We start from the raw sequence: 22,380 nt of genomic DNA, 5'->3' as shown, positions 1-22,380 counted from the left end.
ACAAGCTATTTACTGGAAGAACTCAGCAGGTCAGGAACATCTGTAGGAGGAAAGGAACTGTCAACGCTTCAGGTTTCTTCTCGCTGCTGCCATCGGGCAGGAGGTACAGGCGCCTTAGATCCAACACCATCCAGTTCAAGAACAGTTATTACCCCTCAACCATCAGGTTCCTGAACCAGAGGGAATAACTTCACTCACCTGAACACTGAACTGATTCCACAACTTAAGAAGCCACTTCAAGGGTTTTACAGCTCATGTTGTACTATTGGTTGATTGATTGTATAGTATTTGCGCAGTTTATCTTCTTTTGCACGTTGGTTGTTTGTCCGTCTCTGCTTGTGTGTAGTTTTTCATTGTTTCTATTGAGTTGCTCTATTGCGAATGCCTGCAAGGAAATGAGTGACAGATACAGACTTTGATAATAAATTTACTTTGAACTAGAGGTCGAAACCCATGGTCAACCTCTGCCGCAGAGCTCCTCTCCCAGACTGTTTCCCAGTTTCCTGTTTGATCCCACTCCCGATCCTGATACTGTACAGGGCTTCGACATGATACGTCAATAATTTCCACAGCACGTTGTGCGAAAGTTGGCCAGGAGGTATATTGTCCTCTACTCTGATTGGATGGTACTGATATCCATCAAACATTGCTGTTTTGTCCCGCCTTTCTCGGACGTGGGTGCAGCGCGCAGGCGTGACCGTTCCAGTGGGCTGTCCTTTGGAAATAGAGTTGTGTAGAAAGTTTTAGAGTTACAGCAGGATTCAAAGGCGGTGGAGAATTGTTGCTTGTGCAACAGAAACAGGTATTTAATATCTTACAACCTTATAAGCCGTTGCGTTTTGAAGGCGACTGCAGAACTTTTGAGTAAGTTTAGGTATTTGCCATTGTTTTTCATTGGAAAGTTTATAATGTGATCTGGTTCTTACAGTTTCTTATGATTTAGTCTTGTGGAAACAAACTCAAACAGCCATCGTTTCCAATAACACGATTCTTGAACTTCGAGTTCCAGCCTAGATATGTTCCTTAAAAACCCTGTCTATATTCATAGGTTAGAAGGTCGTGTAGTATACGTGACGGTGGGATTTTCAAAATCGCTGTCCTTCGCCGTTGTGATCAAGTTCAGTCAATAAGAAAATCCATTCCCAGTCCCAGATAAATACCAGCAAGATAGGTAAACGCGACTTGTTCAAACATCTCAGAGGTCTCGCTGCAGATATGATCCAATTTTTATTAAGACTGCAGTCAAAACACTTGTTTGATTCAGGGATGGGGGTGCCGAGATAAGTAAGGACAGATACTACGAATAGCATTAATTTTTTTCCCCTTTTCTTAAACAATAGTTAACTTTTTGAGAAAGAAAGGAAGAAATAAAACCTTCCCTTCTGGGAAAATAAATGAAGGTTCGGAAAGACGTGAATCCTAATTGTCTTTATAAAATGGTTTTCCATATCCCGACCACACCATCATCATTGTTGGAGTAACTTTTTTAGTTCAGTTTTGTTTTGTTGTTGGGTGGTGCAGAGGTAGATTCTCCCCACAGCATCTGTTATCATTGGGAAGGGGACAATCTGCATTGCTTTATGTTAGAAGTTATACTAATTGTACCCGTGGTATTTGGAACGTATGATCTGAAATGCTGATTGAAAGCCATTGGAAAATCCCTGTGGCTGGATTTGTTTAAGATTGTCTCGGCCTGGAGTAATGTTTGATAGGGATATTTGTATTTAATTTCCTGTTGGACCGTTTGAGGGGGCATTCCCCTTTGGGCCTATAATCAAATTCAGTGACTGTGGAACCGTTAACCGGGAAAGCGGTAATCTGCAGTTAATTTGATGTGAAAGGCTCTGCCCAGTACTTAATTGCATACAAATGTCACTTGTACAGTGCAGCCTTGTTACATGGCAGTTTAGGCCCAGACTCGAAATAGCATTTAGGAATCCGACTGCAGGGTTAATAGGAAAGAGCACATCAAACTGGGATCTACATTCGTTTTACGCGCTCGGGACTTGTGTAATGCAGTAAATATTGGACCAGTAGCCTGCTCTAGAAATGAGCTCAAATCTCCAGCATGTTTACAAAGTGCCTTCTTCCCCCTGTGTTCAGTCGAAGGGTTCTTTTATTAAATATTTTTGTCCAGTTTGTCTGAGGCTGCCGAGCTTTGCCGGCGCTCTGATCAGGGGCACGGACTCTCCTGTCTGCTCAGTCCCGCCCCCTGGTGGAATAACCGTGATCTGCCTCGCGCTCTTCACTAGTTAGTTGTTAACCAAGGTTAAACGATACTAAAGGGCAGTATTTCACACATTTCCAACGATTTTTCTTTGATTTTGTAAAATGTCAGTGACTTCCCATTCCCATAGAATGACGGAGGAGCTCAGCAGGCCAGGCAGTATCTATGAAGATCAATGAACAATGGACGTTTTTGGTTAATCAGAATTCGGCTCAAAACGTCGACTGTTTATTCCTCTCCATAGAATATCTGCTGTATAACCTGCTGAGTTCTTCCAGAATTTTGCGTGTGTTGTTCTGGATTTTAAACATCCAGAATCTCGTGTTTCCCATTCTGACCTATTCTACCTCACTCAGATTGGAGGTGCAACACCTTATGTTCTGTCTAGGTAGAACATCGATTTCGCTAACTTCTGGTCATCTACCCCTTTCTCTTGATTTTCAGTCCCCATTCTGGTTCCTATCTCCTCACTTGCCCATTACCTCCCCCTTTCTCCCCAATTAGATGTCGGCTCCCGCTTCCAATTTACTCTCAGTAGCCACTTTATTGGGTACATTTGTACACCTGCTCGTTAATGTAAATATCTAATCAGCTAATGAATGCTGATTAGATATTTGCCAGCAACGCAATGCATAAAAGCATGGTTGAGGTTTAGTTGTTCAGACCAAACATCAGAATGGGTGAGAAATGTGATCTAACTGACTTTGACTGTGGAATGATTGTGATTGTCTCCGAAACTGCTAATCTCTTGGGATTTTCACACACAACAGTCTCTAGAATTTACAAGAATAGTGGAAAAATAAAGATCATCCAGTGAGCAGCAGTCCTGTGGGCGAAAACACCTTGTTAATGACAGAGGTCAGAGGTGAATGGCCAGACTGGTTCAAGCTGACAGGAAGGTGACAGTAACTCAAGTAAACATACTAAAACAGTGGTGTTGCAGAGAAGAACATGTCCGAATGCCCAGCAAATCGAACCTGAAAGTGGATGGGCTACAGTATCAGAAAACCACACACACACACACACACACACACACACACACACACTCAATGACCACTTTATTAGCTATAGAACGCACCTAATTAGCTATAGAAGGTACCTAATAAAGTGGCCACAAAGTGTATAGTCAAAGACTCAGCCTCCACAGCTCCCTGTGGCAATGAATTCCACAGATCACCACCCTCTGGCTAAAGAAATTCCTCCTCGTATCTGTTCTAAAGGGATGTCCTTCTATTCTGAGGCTGTGCCTTCTGTGGGCAAAATAAAATGGAATTAATGTCTACTTGGTGTAAATGGATGGTTGATGGGCAGCAAACAGGCAGAATTCTGCAGATGCTGGAAATTCAAGCAACACACATCAAAGTTGCTGGTGAACGCAGCAGGCCAGGCAGCATCTCCAGGAAGAAGTACAGTTGACGTTTCAGGCTGAGGCCCTTCGTCAGGACTAACTGAAGAAAGAGCTAGTAAGAGATTTGAAAGTGGGAGGGAGAGGGGGAGATCCAAAATGATAGGAGAAGACAGGAGGGGGAGGGATGGAGCCAAGAGCTGGACAGGTGATTGGCAAAAGGGATATAAGAGGATCATGGGACAGGAGGCCCAGGGAGAAGGAAAAAGGGGGGGAGGGGAACCCAGAGGATGGGCGAGGGGTATAGTCAGAGGGAGAAAAAGGAGAGTGAGGGAAAGAATGTGTGTATATAAATAACAGATGGGGTACGAGGGGGAGGTGGGGCATTAGCGGAAGTTAGAGAAGTCGATGTTCATGCCATCAGGTTGGAGGCTACCCAGACGGAATATAAGGTGTTGTTCCTCCAACCTGAGTGTGGCTTCATCTTTAAAGTAGAGGAGGCCGTGGATAGACATGTCAGAATGGGAATGGGATGTGGAATTAAAATGTGTGGCCACTGGAAGATCCTGCTTTCAACGGCGGACAGAGCGTAGGTGTTCAGCAAAATGATCTCCCAGTCTGCGTCAGGTCTCGCCAATATATAGAAGCCCACATCAGGAGCACCGGACGCAGTATATCACCCCAGCCCAACTCACAGGTGAAGTGTCGCCTCACCTGGAAGGACTGTCTGGGGACTTGAATGGTGGTAAGGGAGGAAGTGTAAGGGCATGTGTGGCACTTGTTCCACTTATAAGGATAAGTGCCAGGAGGGAGATCAGTGGGGAGGGATGGGGGGAGACGAATGGACAAGGGAGTCGCGTAGGGAGCGATCCTTGCGGAAAGCGGGGGGGGGGGAGGGAAAAATGCGCTTAGTGGTGGGATCCCGTTGGAGGTGACGGAAGTTACGGAGAATAATATGTTGGACCCAGAGGCTGGTGGGGTGGTAGGTGAGGACCAGGGGAATGCTATTCCTAGTGGGGTGGCAGGAGGATGGAGTGAGAGCAGATGTGCGTGAAATGGGGGAGATTCGTTTGAGAGCAGAGTTGATGGTGGAGGAAGGGAAGCCCCTTTCTTTAAAAAAGGAGGACATCTCCCTCGTCCTGGAATGAAAAGCCTCATCCTGAGAGCAGATGCGACGGAGACGGAGGAATTGTGAGAAGGGGATGGCATTTTTGCAAGAGGAATAGTCCAGATAGCTGTGAGAGTCAGTAGGCTTATAGCAGACATCAGTAGATAAGCTGTCTCCAGAGATAGAGACAGAAAGATCTAGAAAAGGGCAGGAGGTGTCGGAAATGGACCAGGTAAACTTGAGGGCAGGGTGAAAGTTGGAGGCAAAATTAATAAAGTCAACGAGTTCTGCATGCGTGCAGGAAGCAGCGCCAATGCAGTCATTGATGTAGCGAAGGAAAAGTGGGGGACAGATACCAGAATAGGTACGGAACATGGATTGTTCCACAAAGCCAACAAAAAGGCAGGCATAGCTAGGACCCATACGGGTGCCCATAGCTACATCTTTAGTTTGGAGGAAGTGGGAGGAGCCAAAGGAGAAATTATTAAGAGTAAGGACTAATTCTGCAGACGGAGCAGAGTGGTGGTAGAGGGGAACTGATTAGGTCTGGATTCCAAAAAAAAGCGTAGAGCTTTGAGACCTTCCTGATGGGGGATGGAAGTATATAAGGACTGGACATCCATGGTGAAAATAAAGCGGTGGGGGCCAGGGAACTTAAAATCATTGAAAAGTTTAAGAGCGTGAGAAGTGTCACGAACATAGGTAGGAAGGGATTGAACAAGGGCGGATAAAACCGTGTCGAGGTATGCAGAAACGAGTTCAGTGGGGCAGGAGCAAACTGAGACAATAGGTCTGCCAGGACAGGCAGGTTTGTGGATCTTGGGTAGGAGGTAGAAACGGGAAGTGCGGGGTGTGGGAACTATAAGGTTGGTAGCAGTGGATGGGAGATCCCCTGAGCGGATAAAGTCGGTGATGGTGTGGGAGACAATGGCCTGGTGCTCCTTAGTGGGGTCACGATCGAGGGGTAAATAAGAGGAGGTATCCGTGAGTTGTCGCTGTGCCTCAGCAAGGTAGGTGTCACTGCGCCAGACTACAACAGCACCCCCCCTTATTGGCGGGTTTCATAGTAAGGTTAGGATTAGTGCGGAGGGAGTGGAGAGCAGAGCGTTCGGAAGGAGTGAGGTTGGAGGTTGTTGGGCAGGGTGGAGTCAGTGGACTTTTGTTAGTCATAGAGAAGTACAGCACAGAAGCAGGCCCTTCAGGTTGTGTGAAACTAGAACCGTAGGTCATAAGCTAATGGTGAAATGCTTAAGAGGAATTTGAGGGGAAACTCCATCACTCAGAGGGTGGTGTGAGTGTGGGATGAGTTGCTAGTGGAAGTGGTGGATGCAGGTTCAATTGCAATATTGGAGAGAAGTTTGCTTGGGACGGGAGGGGTATTGATAGCTATGGTTTGGGTGTGGGTCGATGGGACTAGGCAGACTAATAGTTTAGCATGGGTAGATGGGCCAAATGGTCTGTTTCTATACTGTAATCTTCTATGACTCTACATTCTTCCACTATGGATACTCAGTTGATCCATTTATTACTGGGCATTAAAGGAATACAGGTGACAAACCAGTCGACTGGACATGATGCTGAGTGGTGGAGCAGAGACGAGGTAACTTGTGCCCTGGTGTATGAACTACACTGATAACGATTGCCTGTCACAGAGAATGGCAGTTGGAAAGAGCAGATAAATCTTATTAAGATGTCATGATGGGGTGCTGGGAACGGACCCAAATGCGAGACATAGACACTGAAGTACAAGGAACAGGACTTCACTAGAGTAGGGACGTGACAGGATTCAGGCAAGGAGCAGGGACAAGAATGCAGAGTTGGGCTAGGGAAAGGGGGACCAGGACTAGGAACCATGGACAAGGAGACAAGGCTTGGACTCCGAGCCGGAGACTGGACGAAGACCCAGAACCTGGGTCTTGCCTCGGGCTCTGACCCCGGAACCAGGCAAGGACATGACATGCCTTCAGGACAGGATGTGGCTGGGGTCTAGATGCCTGAGCTTGGAGACAAGACAAGGCTCAGACTCCAAGCCCTAGACTGGACAAGCACCCAGAACCTGGGTCCTGCCTCAGGCTCGGACCCCAGAACCAGGCAAGGACATGACATGGCTTGAGGCTTGGGGTCTTGGGTCCGGAGCTTGGCTGTGGGATCCTCGAGACTTGGGGTCTTGGGGCTAGAGCTTGGCTGCGGGATCCTCGAGGCTTGGGGTCTTGGGTCTAGAGCTTGGCTGCGGGATCCTCGAGGCTTGGGGTCTTGGGTCCAGAGCTTGGCTGCGGGATCCTCGAGGCTTGGGGTCTTGGGTCCAGAGCTTGGCTGCGGGATCCTCGAGACTTGGGGTCTTGGGGCTAGAGCTTGGCTGCAGGATCCTCGAGGCTTGGGGTCTTGGGGCTAGAGCTTGGCTGCGGGATCCTCGAGGCTTGGGGTCTTGGGGCTAGAGCTTGGCTGCGGGATCCTCGAGGCTTGGGGTCTTGGGGCTAGAGCTTGACTGCGGGTTCCTCGAGGCTTGGGGTCTTGGGTCCAGAGCTTGGCTGCGGGATCCTCGAGGCTTGGGGTCTTGGGTCCAGAGCTTGGCTGCGGGATCCTCGAGGCTTGGGGTCTTGGGTCCAGAGCTTGGCTGCGGGATCCTCGAGACTTGGGGTCTTGGGGCTAGAGCTTGGCCGCGGGATCCTCGAGACTTGGGGTCTTGGGGCTAGAGCTTGGCCGCGGGATCCTCGAGGCTTGGGGTCTTGGGGCTCGAGCTTGGCTGCGGGTTCCTCGAGGCTTGGGGTCTTGGGGCTTGGGCTGCGGGTTCCTCGAGGCTAGGGTTCTTGGAGCTTGGGCTGCGGGATCCTCGAGGCTTGGGTTCTTTGTCTTGAAATGCGGAGGCTGATAACTCAGAGACTGGAGCTGAGAGACAGACTGGGAACTGAACATCAACATAGAGCTGGGACTTATCCTTTGACAAGCCGGGACTCATCTTTAACACAACACAAACATGAGACAGGACAGAACATAGACATAGAGCCAGGACTTATCCTACAACAAGCCAGGACTCAACTTAATCTCCACACCAAGGTGGGACAGGTCTCTGCGTCAGGTAACAGCAGAACAGCCAGACTTACCCAACAGAGGCAAGGACAAGACAAGACAGATCCCCCTGCAGGGCAACAGCAAAACAGCCTGGCTTACCCCACAGAGGCAAGGACAAGAAGAGACAAACACCAAAGAACGACAGACAGTTCCATCTCTGCTCCAGGGAAGCTCCAAGTCTCAGTTCAGCCAGCAACCTCAGCTGGCTACAGAAACAGCCGGATCCCTACCTAGCTTAGAGTGACTGGCAGCCACTCAGCTGGCCCGGGAAACAGCCGAATCTATACCACAAAGACCACTCCAACAAGTGGCAACAAGGCTCCATGAAGCAGTGGTCCTCCAACCAGGCCTAGAGATCACAAATGGTTTCACTAGCCTTCCATCAGCAGGTTGCTCCAAGGGGGACTGACAAGACAAACCAGCAGCCCACACTCACTCCCAAGACTACTTATATTGCAAGCCCAAAGATGGGAATAAGGTGCCTATGATTAACTCAAACAAGGGACAACTGGAAGACCCGGAGTCCTGAGTCCACGGACCGGACCATGAACCGGAATGCAGATTCACGGATCTGACCATGACATAGGAGGAACGCACACAGAATGCTGGAGAAACTCAGCAGGCCAGGAAGCATCTATGACAAAAGAAAAATAGTCAACATTTTGGGCTGGGAAATCCTGCTTTTTGAGGTAAATGGAGTGAAGGGTTTGACAAATTGGTCTCCCAATCTATGCCGTGTCTCACCGATATACAGGAGGCCGCACTGGATATGGTAATAAGAGTGGGATTTCCCTGTAGCCACCCGTTTGAATTCTATTTCCCATTCCAACATGTCAGTCCATGTCCTGCTCTACTGCCATGATAAGGTCACACTTGTGTTGGAGGAGCAACACCTTGTATTCCATCCAAGTAGCCTCCAACCTGTTGGCATGAACATCGATTTCATAACGTCTGGTAATTGCTCCCCCCCCCTTCTCCTTCAGCATTCCCCGTACCTGCTTCCCTCTCTCACCTTACCTCCTTCGCTGCCTATCACCTCTCTCTGGTACTCCTGTCTCTTCCCTTTCTTCCATAGTCTTCTATGCTCTCCTATCAGATTCCCCCTTCTCCAGCCCTTTATCTCTTTCACCAATCAACTTCCCTGCTCTTTACTTCACCCCTCCTCCAGTTTCACCTATCACATTGTGTTCCTCTCTCCCCTCGTCCCACCTTCTAACTCTGACTTCTCATTTTTTTTTTCTCTGCAGTCCTGATGAAGGGTCTCAGCCCAAAACATCGACTGTGCTCTTTTCCATGGATGCTGCCTGGCCTGCTGAGTTCCTCCAGTATTTTGTGTGTGTTGCCCCCCCACCCCACTCCTGGTTTCACCTATCACCTACACCCTTTACTTCTTCCTCTCCTCCTCCCACCTTCTTACCCTGACTTCACCTTTCTTTCCATTCCAGAAGAAGGGTCTCAGCCCGAAATGACGACTGTTTACTTTTTTTTCCATAGATGCTGCCTGGCTTGCTGAGATCCTCCAGGATTTTGTGTGTGTTGCTTAGGATTTCCAGCATTTGCAGATTTTCTTGTGTTTGTGAAAATTTATGAGGCTGTGGCCAGGACTATATGGCCTGAGTTAGAGGGAGAGGTTGTCCAGGTGGAAGGGAGAGGAGGGGAGGAAGGGTCCCCTCCCTTCCCTCCCTCCAGGTTGTCCAGGTGAGGTTCTTATTCCTTGGAACGTAGGAGACTCGGGGCAACCTTATGGAAGTACTTAAAGTAATGAGAGGCATAGATAAGGTGGAGGGAAGGTGAGTCGAAAGCTGGAGGGCGTAGGTTCAGCCGAGAGGGGAAAATGTTTGAAAGTGACCTGGGAACTTTTCCACACAGAGGGTGGTGAGTATGTGCCCAGAGAAAGTGGTTGTTTGAGGCAGATACAGTGGCAACATTTCAGAAGCACTTGGGTAGGTTCTTGGAGGGGTGGGGCTTTGATTGGAGGGATATGGGCCAAACACAGGGAATTTGGATTGGCTGGGTGGGCACTTTGGTCAGTATGGACTGGTTAAGCCGAAAAGCCAGTCTCCATGCTGACATGCTCTGAGTCTATGGCAGCCCCTCTGATACAGTTGTGCAGATGGACCTCATCCAAGAAATGTACTTCCCAACTTCTCAGGCCAGTGGGAACTTAGAGACCTCTTGTGCCTCTGACAAGCCTTGTGACACTCTTTGGTGCTCTTAAACTTTCATCCCATCTCCCTCCCCCAGACCACCCCCTTTCTGGGCCTGCCACTGATGTAGCCCACCTACTGATTCCTACAGGTCACTGGGGGTGCAGGGGGGAGGTTGGAACTCTTTCCTGAGATGGACCTGTAAGTTCACCCTCAGTCCAGGGACCAGGAGTATAGGTGTAAGGGACGCCCAGTGTACTCTTGCTCTGAGAGTTGTCTCCATGGAAACTAATTTTGGGGAATATTGGGTGCAGCTCCCAGTTCAGTGCCAGGTATTTCCTATCATGCTGAGCCTGCCAATACAGCAGGCTGCCATTTGACCCTCCTTGCTTATGCCAACTACCTGCTTCCCTTCAGTACTTTGTGGGTTTAGACAGGGAGCAACACAGCACGAGAACAAGTGCAATGTCTGTACTCAGAATGATGCCAAATTAAACTAATCCTGTCTGTCAGCATATAATCCCTATCCCTCCATTTCCTGCTTTTCCTGGCTGTCTCACAACCTCCTAGACTCCACTCTCATATCTGCATCCACCACCATTCTGGGTAGGTCGTCCTGGACCAGACACCTCACACTCTCCCTCTTTGTATTTAAATAAAATAATTTGCCCTACATATCTTTACAAGTTCCCCCCCCCTTGTTTTAATGCATGCTCTCAAGTATTCGATACCTCTCCCCTGTGAAGAAGATCCTATCTCTCTATCCATAAGACTTAGGAGCAGATATTCAGCCCATCGAGACTGTTCTGCCATTCCAGCAAGGCTGATTTATTATCCCACTCAACCCATTCTCCTGCCTTATCACTGTAATCTTTGCTACCCTTAGGAACCCATCAATCCTTGCTTTAAATACTACACCCAATGACTTGTCCTCCACAACTGTCTATGGCAATGAATTCCGCAGATTACCACCGACTGGCTAAAGAAATTTCTCCTCACCTCCGCTCTAAAGGGGCATACTTGTATCCTGAGACAGTGGCCTCTGGTCCAAGACTCCTCCCCCCCCCCCCCCTCCGCCATATAGTATCCTCTCCACATCCACTCTGACCAGGCCTTTCAATATTCAATAGGTTTCAATGAGATCCCTCCTCATTCTTCTAAACTCCAGTGAGTACTGGCTCAGAGCCATCAAATGCTCCTCATTAATCCTTTCATTCCCAGGATAATTCTCGTGAACCACCTCTCAACCCAATCTATGTCTCTCATAATTTTATACATGATTATCAGTTTTCATATCTAATTGTCTGTTAGAAGTTCTCTCTGAATCTCTTGCTGGCTTTTTCAGGCAGCACGCCACCTTAAATCTCTCACCTCCTTTCCCCTTTAGTTTTTATTGTCAATTGATTTTAACTGTGTACTCCAGTTATCAACTCTCCTACCATTAAAACACTTTCTGCATATTTGTTATCAAACTCCTCAACTTTATTTACTTTTCTCAAATCTCTTCTGAACCCTCTTGGATCCAAGGAAATTTTTCCTTAAGTGTTCTGTCACTCCACATCCTGAGCCCTGTTCTGATGAAACTCCTCCACAATCCCGTGGTAGGTTAAAAGTCAGCACAATATCATGGACAAAGGGCCAATACTGTGCTCCAGTGTTCAGTGTTCTAAATCAGTTGTTGGGTGCTGTGCAGTGAACCAGAATTGATCAGAGAGCTCAAGGTAAAAGAACCCCTAAGGGTAAATGATCATAATATGATGGAGTTCACCCTGAAAAATTGGAGAAGCTAAAGTCAGATGTATTAGTATTATGATGGAGTAAAGGGAATTACAGAGGCATGAGAGAGGAGTCGGCCAGAACTGATTGGAAAAGAAAACTGGCAGAGATGATGGCAGAGCAGCAATGGATGGAATTTCTGGAAGCAATTTGGAAGGCACAGGATATATACATCCCAAAGAGGAAGAAACATTCTAAAGGCAAGATGACACAACTGTGGCTAATGAGAAGTCAAAGCCAACATAAAAACCAAAGAGAGGGCATATAACAGAGAAAAAATCAGTGGGAAGTTGGAGGATTAAGAAGGTTTTAAAAACTATGAGAAGGCAACTGAAAAGCCAATACAAAGGTAAAGATGGAATATGAAAGTACGCCAGCCAATAAAGAGGATACCAAACGTTTCTTCAGGTACACAAAGTGTAAAAGAGAGGTGAGAGTGGATATCAGACATCTGGAAAATGATGCTGGAGAGGTAGTAATGTGGCATGGGGGTGGTGGGGGGAGACAAGGAAATAGTAGACTGACTGAATTAAATATCTTGCATCAGTCACAACTGTGGAAGACACTAGCAGTATGGTGGAAGTTCCGGTGTCAGTGCTCATGAAGTGTGTGAAGTTACCATAACTGGAGAGAAGGTTCTTAGGAAACTGAAAGGTCTGAAGGTAGATAAGTCACCAGAACCAAATGGGGTACACCCCAGGGTTCTGAAAGAGGTGGCTGAAGAGATTGGAGATGCATTCGTAATGATTTTCCAAGAATCACTAGATTCTGGAATGGTTCCAGGAGACTGAAAAATTGCAAATGTTATTCCATTCTTCAAGAAAGGAGAGAGGCAGAAAAAAGGAAACTACAGGCCAGTTAGTCTGACCTCAGTGGTTGGGAAGATGTTGAAGTCAATTATTAAGGATGTGGTCTCGGGGTACTTGGAGGCAATTATTAAAATAGGCCGTAATCATCACGGTTTTCTCAAGGGAAAATCTTGCCAACAAATCTGTTGGAAGTCTTTGAAGAAACAAAAGCAGAATTGACAAAGAAAGTTGTGTACTTGGATTGTCAGAAGGGTTTTGATAAGGTGCCATACATGAAGCTGCTTAACAAGCTATGAGCCCTTGGTATTACAGGGAAGACGCTAGCATGGATAAAGCAGTGGCTGAATAGCAGGAAGCAAAGAGTGGAAATAAAGGGAGCCTTTTCTGGTTGGCTGCCGGTGTCTAATGGTGTTCCACAGGGGCCCGTGTTGGGACTGATTTTTTTTTTAACGTTATATGTCAGTAATTTGAATGATGGAACTAATGACTTTTTTGCGAAGTTTGCAGACGATGTGAAGTTAGGTGAAAGGGCATGTAGTTTTGAGGAAGTAGAGAGGCTACAGAAGGACTTGGATTAGGAGACTGGGCAAAGGAATGGCAGGTGGAATACCATGTTGGGAACTGTATAGTCATGCACTTTGGTAGAAGAAATGACATGATTGAGTATTTTCTAAATGGAGAGAAAATGCAAAAAACTGAGGCAAAAAAGAATTTGGAAGTATTTGTGCAGGATTCCCTAAAGGTTAATTTGCAGGTTGAGTCTGTGGTGAGGAAGACAAATGCAATGTTAACAACAGGAATTCTGCAGATGCTGGAAATTCAAGCAACACACATAAAAGTTGCTGGTGAACGCAGCAGGCCAGGCAGCATCTCTAGGAAGAGGTACAGTCGACGTTTCAGGCCGAGACCCTTCGTCAGGACTAACTGAAGGACTAACTCTGCCTTCAGTTAGTCCTGACGAAGGGTCTCGGCCTGAAACGTCGACTGTACCTCTTCCTAGAGATGCTGCCTGGCCTGCTGCGTTCACCAGCAACTTTTAAATGCAATGTTACCTCATTTGGAGTTCTATGAGTAGTTTTGGGCCCCTCATCTTGGAAAGGATGTTTTGAAACTGGAGAGGGTTCGATGGAGGTTCACAATAATGATTCCAGGATTGAATGGCTCATCATGTGAAGAGCGTTTGATGTCTCTGTGACTGTATTCACTAGAATTCAAAAGAATGAGGGCTGCCTCATTGAAACCTATGGAATAGTGAAAGGCCTTGATAGAGTGGATGTGGAGAGGATGTTTCCTGTGGTGGGAGAGCCTAAGACCAGAGGATATAACCTCATAGTAAAGGGTTGTCCTTTTAGAATGGAGATGAGGATGTATTTCTTTAGCCAGAGAGTGGTGAATCTGTGGAATTCTTTGCCACAAGCAGCTGCAGAGGCCAAGTCTTTATGTATATTTATGGCAGAAGTTAATAGATTCTTGATTGGTCAGGGCATGAAGGGATATAGGGGGAAGCAGGAGATTGGGACTGAGAGGAAAATTGGATCAGCCATGATGAAGTGGCAGAGCAGACTCGATGGGCTAAATGGACTAATTCTGCCCCTATATCTTACGGTCGAGGTATCAATGTGTGGTGAATAAGTTTTTTTCATACTACCAATACAGGTGAATTCATTTCCACAGTCCATTGAGGTAGTACAATGGAAAAGCAATGAATGAATACAGAATAAAGTGTAATGGAGAGTGTGGTGCAGACAGACAATAAAGTGCAAGGACATAATGAGGGAGATAGAGGTCAGGAGTCCATCTTATCATACAAGGGAGCCATTTAATAGTCTGATAACAGCAGGATAGAGTCTGCCCTTGAGCCTGGTGGGACCTGCTTTCAGGTTTTTGTATCTTCTGTCCAATGGGAGAGGAGAGAAGAGAGAATGTCCGGTATAGGTGGGCTCTTGATTATGTTGGCTGCTTTATGCTGAAGTATAGACAGATGCCATGGAAGAGAGGCTGGTTCCTGTGATATGGACACAGCTCAGCATGACCTTTGCAAGTTTGTTATGGTCACATTCAGGGCAGTTGCCTTTACCATGTCATCTTGCATCCAGATAGCAAATGAGAGAATCTGCAGATGCTGGAAATCTGAGCAACACACACAAAGCGCTGAGTTCCTCCAGCATGTATCCAGACGGAATGCTTTGGAATGTCCCCACCAGTCCGTGAAGCTCCACATTCAATGTTCAGCAACCCCGCCCCTACAGACATTTTTGCACATGGAGAGCTTTGTCTTGTCTGACATGAGACATTTCAACTCCTGGGGAGTTTGTGATAGGTAAAAAGGAGTTGCTTCCTAAACGCTTGTAAGCCAGCAGAATCTGGCTTGGTACCGAGTTGCATTTTGCAGTTTTATTCCGTTCTGTTGGGCCTAGTTTGCTCCTCTTGTATGTGGTATAATTGGGTCTTCTACATGCACTTCCTGAAGTTGATCTGGTCATGGGAATGTAGAAGAGGTGACTGTAAACAAGTCACAGGTATGAGATGACTACCATGTGATGAAAGTACACATAAGATAAGGAGTTGGCATTTTTCTGAAGTAAAGTGTAGCAGTTCCATTAGTTCTGCCTGCATTGCTAGGGACCCAAGGGTTTTTAATCCATGTATTAGTTCAAAGTAAATTTATTATCAAAGTATGATTATGTCAGCATAGACAACCCTGAAATTTATTTTCTTGCAGGCATTCACAGTAGAACAAAAATGCGATGGAATCAATGAAAAGCAAGCAAAGGGCAAAAGAAGACAAACTGTGCAAATACTAGATAAATAGATAGCTGGGTCAATAAATAGGTAGATAAATACCATAGGCAGATAAACAGATATTGTAGATCAATAAATAAACTGAGAGCATGACTTGTAGAGTCCATAGGTTGTGAAATCCAGTGTTGTGGGTGAATGAAGGGTAATGTCTGTTCCTGAAGCTGGAGGTTCAGATCATCATTAATAGTCATTGCTCATATCAGGGGCAAGAGATCAATCCTCTGGACAGTGCTTGAAGCAAGCCAGAAGTGAATGAAATGGGTGACAAAAAGAATTGTTTTTCTCTGAATGAGGGAGTTATAGTTATGAAGACGTGCTGGGAAAGTTGGATGTGAGCTTAGAAGATGTTATTGAAGTATTTGAGATTCTGAGGGGTGGTGTGTCATTGATAAGAGGGTGTTTTCCTCTGGTGGGAGAATCTATGATTTAGAATATGGACACAAGTTTATGTAGATGCTGGAAATCCAGTCTAACACACACAAAATGCTGAAGGAACTCAATAGGTCAGACCTGATGAAGGGTCTTGGCCCGAAACATTGATTGTTTATTCCTCTCCACCGATGCTGCCTGGCCTTTTGAGTTCCTCCAGAATTCTGTGTTGCTGAGTCACCAGCTTTATTCCAGAGGCTAAGAGAGATCGGCAAAATGTCAATGAGAGCAAGATGGAACTGAGGCCAAGATTGAGCCAACAATGTTGCTATTGATCAACGGGGCAGGTTCAGGAGCTCAGCCCTCTTACCATTCAGTGTAGGCGTTGGGACATTATGCTTCAGTTGCTAAAGTTGTTAGTGAGGCCTCACTTGAATACTGTGTAGGGTTTTGGTCACCCTTTTATAGGAGGCCGTGGTTGAACTGCAAAGATCGTGGAAAAGATTTATGAAAATGCTTCCAGGGAGCTAAAGGGGTTGGCCATGGTAGGACCCTGGAGCATAAGGGACTGACGGGTGACCCTAATGAATTAAATAGTATTAGGTTTCCAGGGCGTAATTCTTATGTAATTTAAATTCATATCAGTTTTAATATTTCTTTGACTTCAGTAGGGAAGAGTGCGAACAGGTATATGTAAAGACATGCTGATTTCAATGTTAAACCACGTAATGTAAGAATCCTGAAGTTGTAGTCAGTAACACAGAATAGTGACAGTAGTATTAGTAGTTGTGCTGTTTTTTTTAAAAAAAGCTAAAAAATGGACATGCTGTAATCTGAAATAAAAACAGAAAATATTGGAAACGCTCAGCAAGCTGGTCAGTATTTGTAACATTTTCAAGTTTGTTGATTACAAAACCATGTGGGACTGAGTAGTGATAAAGATGTAAGGAAGCTCATGGGGGTTTGTCAGGAGATGTCAGGGGTAAGTTTTTTACACAGAGAGTGGGGAGTGCGTGGAATGGGCTGCTGGCGGCGGTGGTGGAAGCAGAAACGATAGGTCCTTTTAAGAGACTCCTGGATGGCTACATGGAGCTTAGAAAAACAGAGGACTATGGGTAAAGCCTAGGTAGTTCTAAGGTAAGGACATGTTCGGCACAGCTTTGTGGGCCGAAGGGCCTGTATTGTGCTGTATGTTTTCTACGTTTCTAATGTGAGTGTTTAAAATTATGAGAGGCATAGATAATGTGAATAGTAACGGGTAGAGGAATCTAAAACTCGGGGCATGGGTTTAGGATGAGAGGGAAAACATTTAAAAGGGACCTGTGGGCAACTTTAGCACACAGTGGACTGATTATATGGACCAAGCTTCCAGACGAAATGGTTGAGGCAGATACAATAGTGTCATTTAAGAGGCAGTCACACAGACTCAGGAGAGGCAGGGCTTGGGATTTGGGCCAAACGCAAGAAATTGTGACGAGCAGGATGTGGTTGTGCCAAGGTGCCTGTATCCGTGCTGCACTGATCTATGACCATCAGGAGTTCGTGGTTTGCAGGTCTTTGTGGCAAGACCAAATCCCAGCGAGTCCATAAAAATTCACCCCAGTTGGTTAATTGTGGCTGTTGGAACCAAAGGATAAGTAGATTTCTCCGTCACTAAGCTGGAATTTGGATATTGGTCACACAGCTAAAGTGAGGATAGTTTCCGTGAGATATGTGATCTTGGAGAAGAATGTAGGTCCTGTAACCGAGGACCTTGGACTCCAGAATCTGATACCTCTGGGGTAGGGGAAATTCTGAAAACCTTCCAACAGTATGGCACATTCTCCCCGTGACCACCTGGGTCTTCTCCGGGTGCTCTGGTTTCCTCTCATCTGATGGGCCCAGTGGCGGAATTCTGCTCCTGTGTCTTGTTCACTTCTGGGGTTGCTTCAAGCACTTCCCCAGAAGATTAATTTCTTGCATCCTGTTATAAGCCCTCTTCTGCAGACAAGATGGGTAATATAGGTACATACTTTGAGGTACAGGAGAGGAACCCAGTGTGATCTTCTGCTGCTGTAGCCCAACCACTTTAAGTGCAATGTGTTGTGCATTCAGAGATGTTCTTCTGCACACCACTGTTGTAACGCATAGTTATTTGAGATTCTGTCACCTTCCTGTCAGCTTGAACCAGTCTGGCCATTCCCCTCTGACCTCTCTCAATAGCAAAGCATTTTTGCCCACAGAACCACTGACCACTGGATTTTTTTTTGTTTTTTGCCCCATTCTCTATAAACCCTAGTGACTGAAAATCCCAGGAGATCAGCAATTTCTGAGATACTCAAACCACCCCATCTGGCACCAACAATCATTGTATGGTCAAAATCACTTAGATCACATTTCTTCCCCATTCTGATACTTGGTCTGAACCTCTTGATGATGCATTGAGTTGCTGCCACATTATTGACCGATTAGATATTTACGTGAGTGAGCGGGTGCACCTGATAAAGTGGCCACTGAGGGTATATGTCACCACAAACCTTGATCCATTTTCTTACAGGCGTTTACAGGAAAATAAAGATGCCGATTTTAAAAAATAGTCAAAAAGCTAGGAAAAACTATCCTGTACAAATGAGAGTTTTGTCATTTAGAGGAATGCTGGTTAGAACACTGGAATATGTTTGATGATGAATATTGAGAGCTGTTTAGTCCATGATTTAGAATTGAGAATTGTGATGAATTTTACAAATATGTATGTACAATGTGAGCCAGTGTTTAGTCAAAGGGCAGTTAAATCCTATTTTCGCTCCTATTTATAGTAGAAATGTTATTGTCTGCTTCCAGATGTCTTCTGAAACTCAGGAGCTGTCCAGAACATTGACAAATTGTGGCTTCTGTCCACGGGGAGGTCCCGATGCTTTAGCTGTCTGCAACCTGAAGCAAATCTTCATCTGTCTTCCATTGAAGCTCTTGAGACCTTTGGAATGAAACACGACCCCTTACAATTCCTTCTCAGGATTCCTGACTCTACCAGAGACCTTTGATTCTCTCTTCCAACTGAACACAGGAAGGGTGTGCCAGACCCCCATTACATCCCACCCTGTACAAGAGTCAAATGAGGGACGACAGCACGAGACCCAAGAGATGGGCCAGATTAAGTAGCCTCACCTGAGGCCCGCTTCACACTAGAAACTGAGTACAAACAGGAGACAGAAGTGAAGATATTTTATTCCCTAACAGTCACAAGATTTTCTTATAATCGAGCTGATCTGAGGAAGACTATATTGGGTGTTTTTTTTAAAAGTAGGAAGTATATTTTGAAATGATTGCATTCTTCTTGCTCGAGATTCTTTCTGAGAAAGTGTGAAACTAATTTTAAAAAGCACAGCATTCCTTAGTACAAATTATTGGAAGAGCTTCTTTACCCGCAAACAAATCTGGTGCAAAAATACAGAAGTTGGAAGTTGGATTTGAGTACCAGTCAATTCCAGTCTTATGGTAGAATGAAGTGGTGCTGATGATCTTGGCTTTGTACGTCGGGTAACCGATTTGTAGAGCTGTGTTGTTTAAGGTCAGGAGATAAAGAGGAAGAACGATGAGTTTGGCAAAGTTACCCGTCTTCAAGAACCTGGTACCTGGTTCCCACAGCAAGCGGAGGCTCAAGCCAGACCTGACCACGGACATGATCAGCCCCCCGCTGGGAGACTTCCGACACACCATGCATGTGGGGCGAGGTGGTGATGTCTTCGGCGACACCTCCTTCCTCAGTGATCATGGCGGCGAGAAAGCCCGCGAGGGCGCCAAGTCCAACCCCCTGATGCGAGCACTGAGGAATGTCAGGAAGTCCCCGATGAGGAACAGCAACCGGGAAGTGTCTCCGCCCCCAGTGGTGTCTCCCATTATTAAAAACGCAGTCTCCCTGCCTCATCTGTTGGAGACCAAGAATGGGTCAGTGGAACGACTCAACTTCAAAACCGTGATGTCAAGTCCAGGAGTAATAGATGGATCATATGGTAAATTCAATTCACGAATTAGCCCTGTCCTCTGCATGCTCTCGAATCCTCCTGTTACCTTGGGATGTCAAGTTACAGTAGTACAAGTCATTGATGTGAACACACTTGGAATATTGTGTGCAGTTCTCCTCACAAATGATAGGAAGTATAGTCCATCAGACATAGGAACAGAATTATGCCATTTGGCCCATCAAGTCTGCTCTGCCATTTCATCAAGGCTGATTTATTTTTCCTGTCAATCCTATTCTCACTCCTTTCCCCATAATCTATGATGCCCTCACTAATCAGAACCTATCAACCACTGTTTTAAATATACCCAATGATTTGGTCTCCACAGCCGTCTGTGGCAATGAATTCCACAGAACTGTCCTTTTTGGCTAAAGAAACTCCTCCTCATTTCCATTCTAAAGGGACGTCCTTTTATTCTGAGGCTGTGTCCTCTGGTCCTAGACTCTCCCACCATCGAGAGAGGAGAAATCCTCTCCATGTCCACTGTATCTTGGCCTTTCAATATTTAGTAGATTTCAATGAGATCCTCCCTCATTCTTGTAAACTCCAGCGAGTACAGGACTAGAGCTATTAACACTCCTCGTGTTAATCCTTACGTTCCTGCATTAACCACGTCCCTTTGCACCTCCAATTTTGAATTTTCTCACAGTTTAGAAAATAGACTATGCCTTTATTCCTTCTGCCAAAGTGCATGACAATATACTTCCCGATGCTGTATTCCATCTGCCACTTCTTTGCCCATTCTCCAAATCTGACTAAGTCTGTCTGCTTCCTCAATACTACCTGTTCCTCCACCTATCTTTTTATCATCTGTGATTAACCTAGAGAGGGTGCAGGAAAGATCCGCGGGGATGTTGAAGGGGCTGGAGGTACCGAGTTATAAGGAGAGACTGGATAGACTGGGACTGTTTTCCCTGGACCAAAGGAGGCTGAAGAGTGACCTTATAAAGGTTTACAAAAATCATGAGGGACATAGGGTAGACGGTTACAGTCTTTCTTTTCTCCCCTCAGGTAAGCTATAAGTTTAAGGTGAGAGGGGAAAGATTTGGGGATATGAGGAGCAAGAATTTTGTATGGAGGGTGGTGCGTAAAGGGACAAGCTACCAGAGGAAGTGGTAGGTGCAGGTACGGTTGGAATTGGTTTATTATTGTCACGTACCAAGATACATTAAAAAGCTTGTGTTGCATACTGTTACTACAAATCAAAACATTACACCATGTGGTGTGGTAGAACACGGTAAAACAATAACTGATTCGACAGATCATAAGCACGAGAAATTCTGCAGATGATGGAAATCCAGAGCGACACACACTAAATGCTGGAAGAACTCAGCAGTTCAGGCAGCATCTATGGAGAGGAGTAACCAGTCAACGTTTGGGGCTGAGACCCTTCATCTGTTGCCTGCCCTGCCAAGTTCCTCCAGCATTTTGTGAGTGTTACTCTAAAACAGGGGTCGACAAACTCCTTGCTTAGTGATATCGGTCCATGGCATAAAAAGGGTTGGCATATAAAATGGTACTGAATGCAGAATAAAGCTACAGAGAAAGTGCAGATAAACAAACAGTAAGGTGCAAGATCATAACGAGGTAGATTGTGAGGTCAGGGCTCCAACTTATCATACCAGACTATCAAGAAGTTTCATAACAGCAGGGTAGAAGCTGTCCTTCAGCCTGTTGGTACATGCTTTTGATGTTTGTATCGTCTGCCCAGTGGAAGAAAGGAGAAGAGGGAATATGCAAGGGGTAGTTCTGCTGGCAGTGAGAAGTATAAACAGTCCACGGAGGGGAGACTGGGTCCTGTGATGTGCTGAGCTGTGTCCACAACTCTCTGTGGTCACTGTAATTGCTGAGTGGTTGCAACACCAGGATGTTATGCATCTTGACAGGATTGTAAAGATTTTGACAGGAAAGATTCGGAGGGATATGGGCCAAACTTGGGCAAGTAGTGTAAGCATGAATGCTTGGCTAGCATGGAAGAATGGGCTGAAGGGCCTGTTCTCATGTTGTCTATCATTGAATTAGCGTTCACTGCTCTCGAGTCCTGCACATGTTCAGTGCATCTTTCACTCACTCCACCCTACCCTTCAATGCTCACTTCACCCCTCACCTCCTCTCTCTTCCTCTCCTCACTACCTAATCTCCACCCCAGCCCTTTCTATCACCCACCATCAACGCCTTCCCAATCTTTGCTGCCCCCCACATTCACCGCTCTTCCCCTCCCCCCCCCCACCTTCCCCACGCAGCTTCTGGATGCAAGTTAGACTCATTAAGTGAGTGGAGCACATTACCCAGATCTGCCCAGTATTCCTGGGCAGTGGTCCTGTCCTCCCAGATGGGTGTCGTGGGTACTGTGAGGTGAGTTTTGCCTGTACCCTGGGTCATTCCACATGTTGGGTAGGAAATCGGGTACTGATTTTGTGGGATCTTGCTTTGTATAAAATGGCTGCCTACCTACAAGGTGTTCCGATACTTATAGTTTGAGAAATAGTGTGTGTGCCATTCCAGGCCTTCAGTTTGTTTCCATCGTCTCACCTCAGTCCCCTCCCGTTCTCTAATGATGACCGCATAGAGTGGACTTTAACAGTAGACCACAGCCAATCTTATGCAGTGTACCCAGAAACATTCATACAGGTAGAGTCAGTTTAGAATCACAGCCGTCCTGCATTGAAACGGCATCATCTGAGACCACTCGGCCCATTGACCCTCTACTGGCTCTTTTGAGGATTTATG

The 22,380-nt window shown here is 46.1% G+C and overlaps 1 protein-coding gene across 2 annotated transcripts in view; it reads left to right on the top strand.

Moving 5' to 3' along the window:
- Nucleotides 1-715: 715 nt before the first annotated feature.
- Nucleotides 716-22,380, top strand: part of LOC140205479 (cdc42 effector protein 1-like) — a 30,934-nt gene continuing 9,269 nt past the window's right edge. The window contains exons 1-2 of one of the 2 annotated variants that reach the window (XM_072273088.1): nt 716-802; nt 18,473-19,641. In XM_072273088.1, the coding sequence (XP_072129189.1) occupies nt 19,224-19,641 (418 nt within the window). In that variant the 5' untranslated portion in view covers nt 716-802; nt 18,473-19,223. Of the gene's footprint in view, nt 865-18,472; nt 19,642-22,380 lie in introns of both variants that reach the window. The other variant, XM_072273089.1, reaches the window with a different exon arrangement.

Source organism: Mobula birostris, chromosome 11 (assembly GCF_030028105.1).
Source record: "Mobula birostris isolate sMobBir1 chromosome 11, sMobBir1.hap1, whole genome shotgun sequence".
Classification (NCBI taxonomy): domain Eukaryota; kingdom Metazoa; phylum Chordata; class Chondrichthyes; order Myliobatiformes; family Myliobatidae; genus Mobula; species Mobula birostris.
The sequence above is the reverse complement of the archived record's forward strand: the minus strand, read 5'-3'. Positions and strand labels throughout refer to the sequence as shown.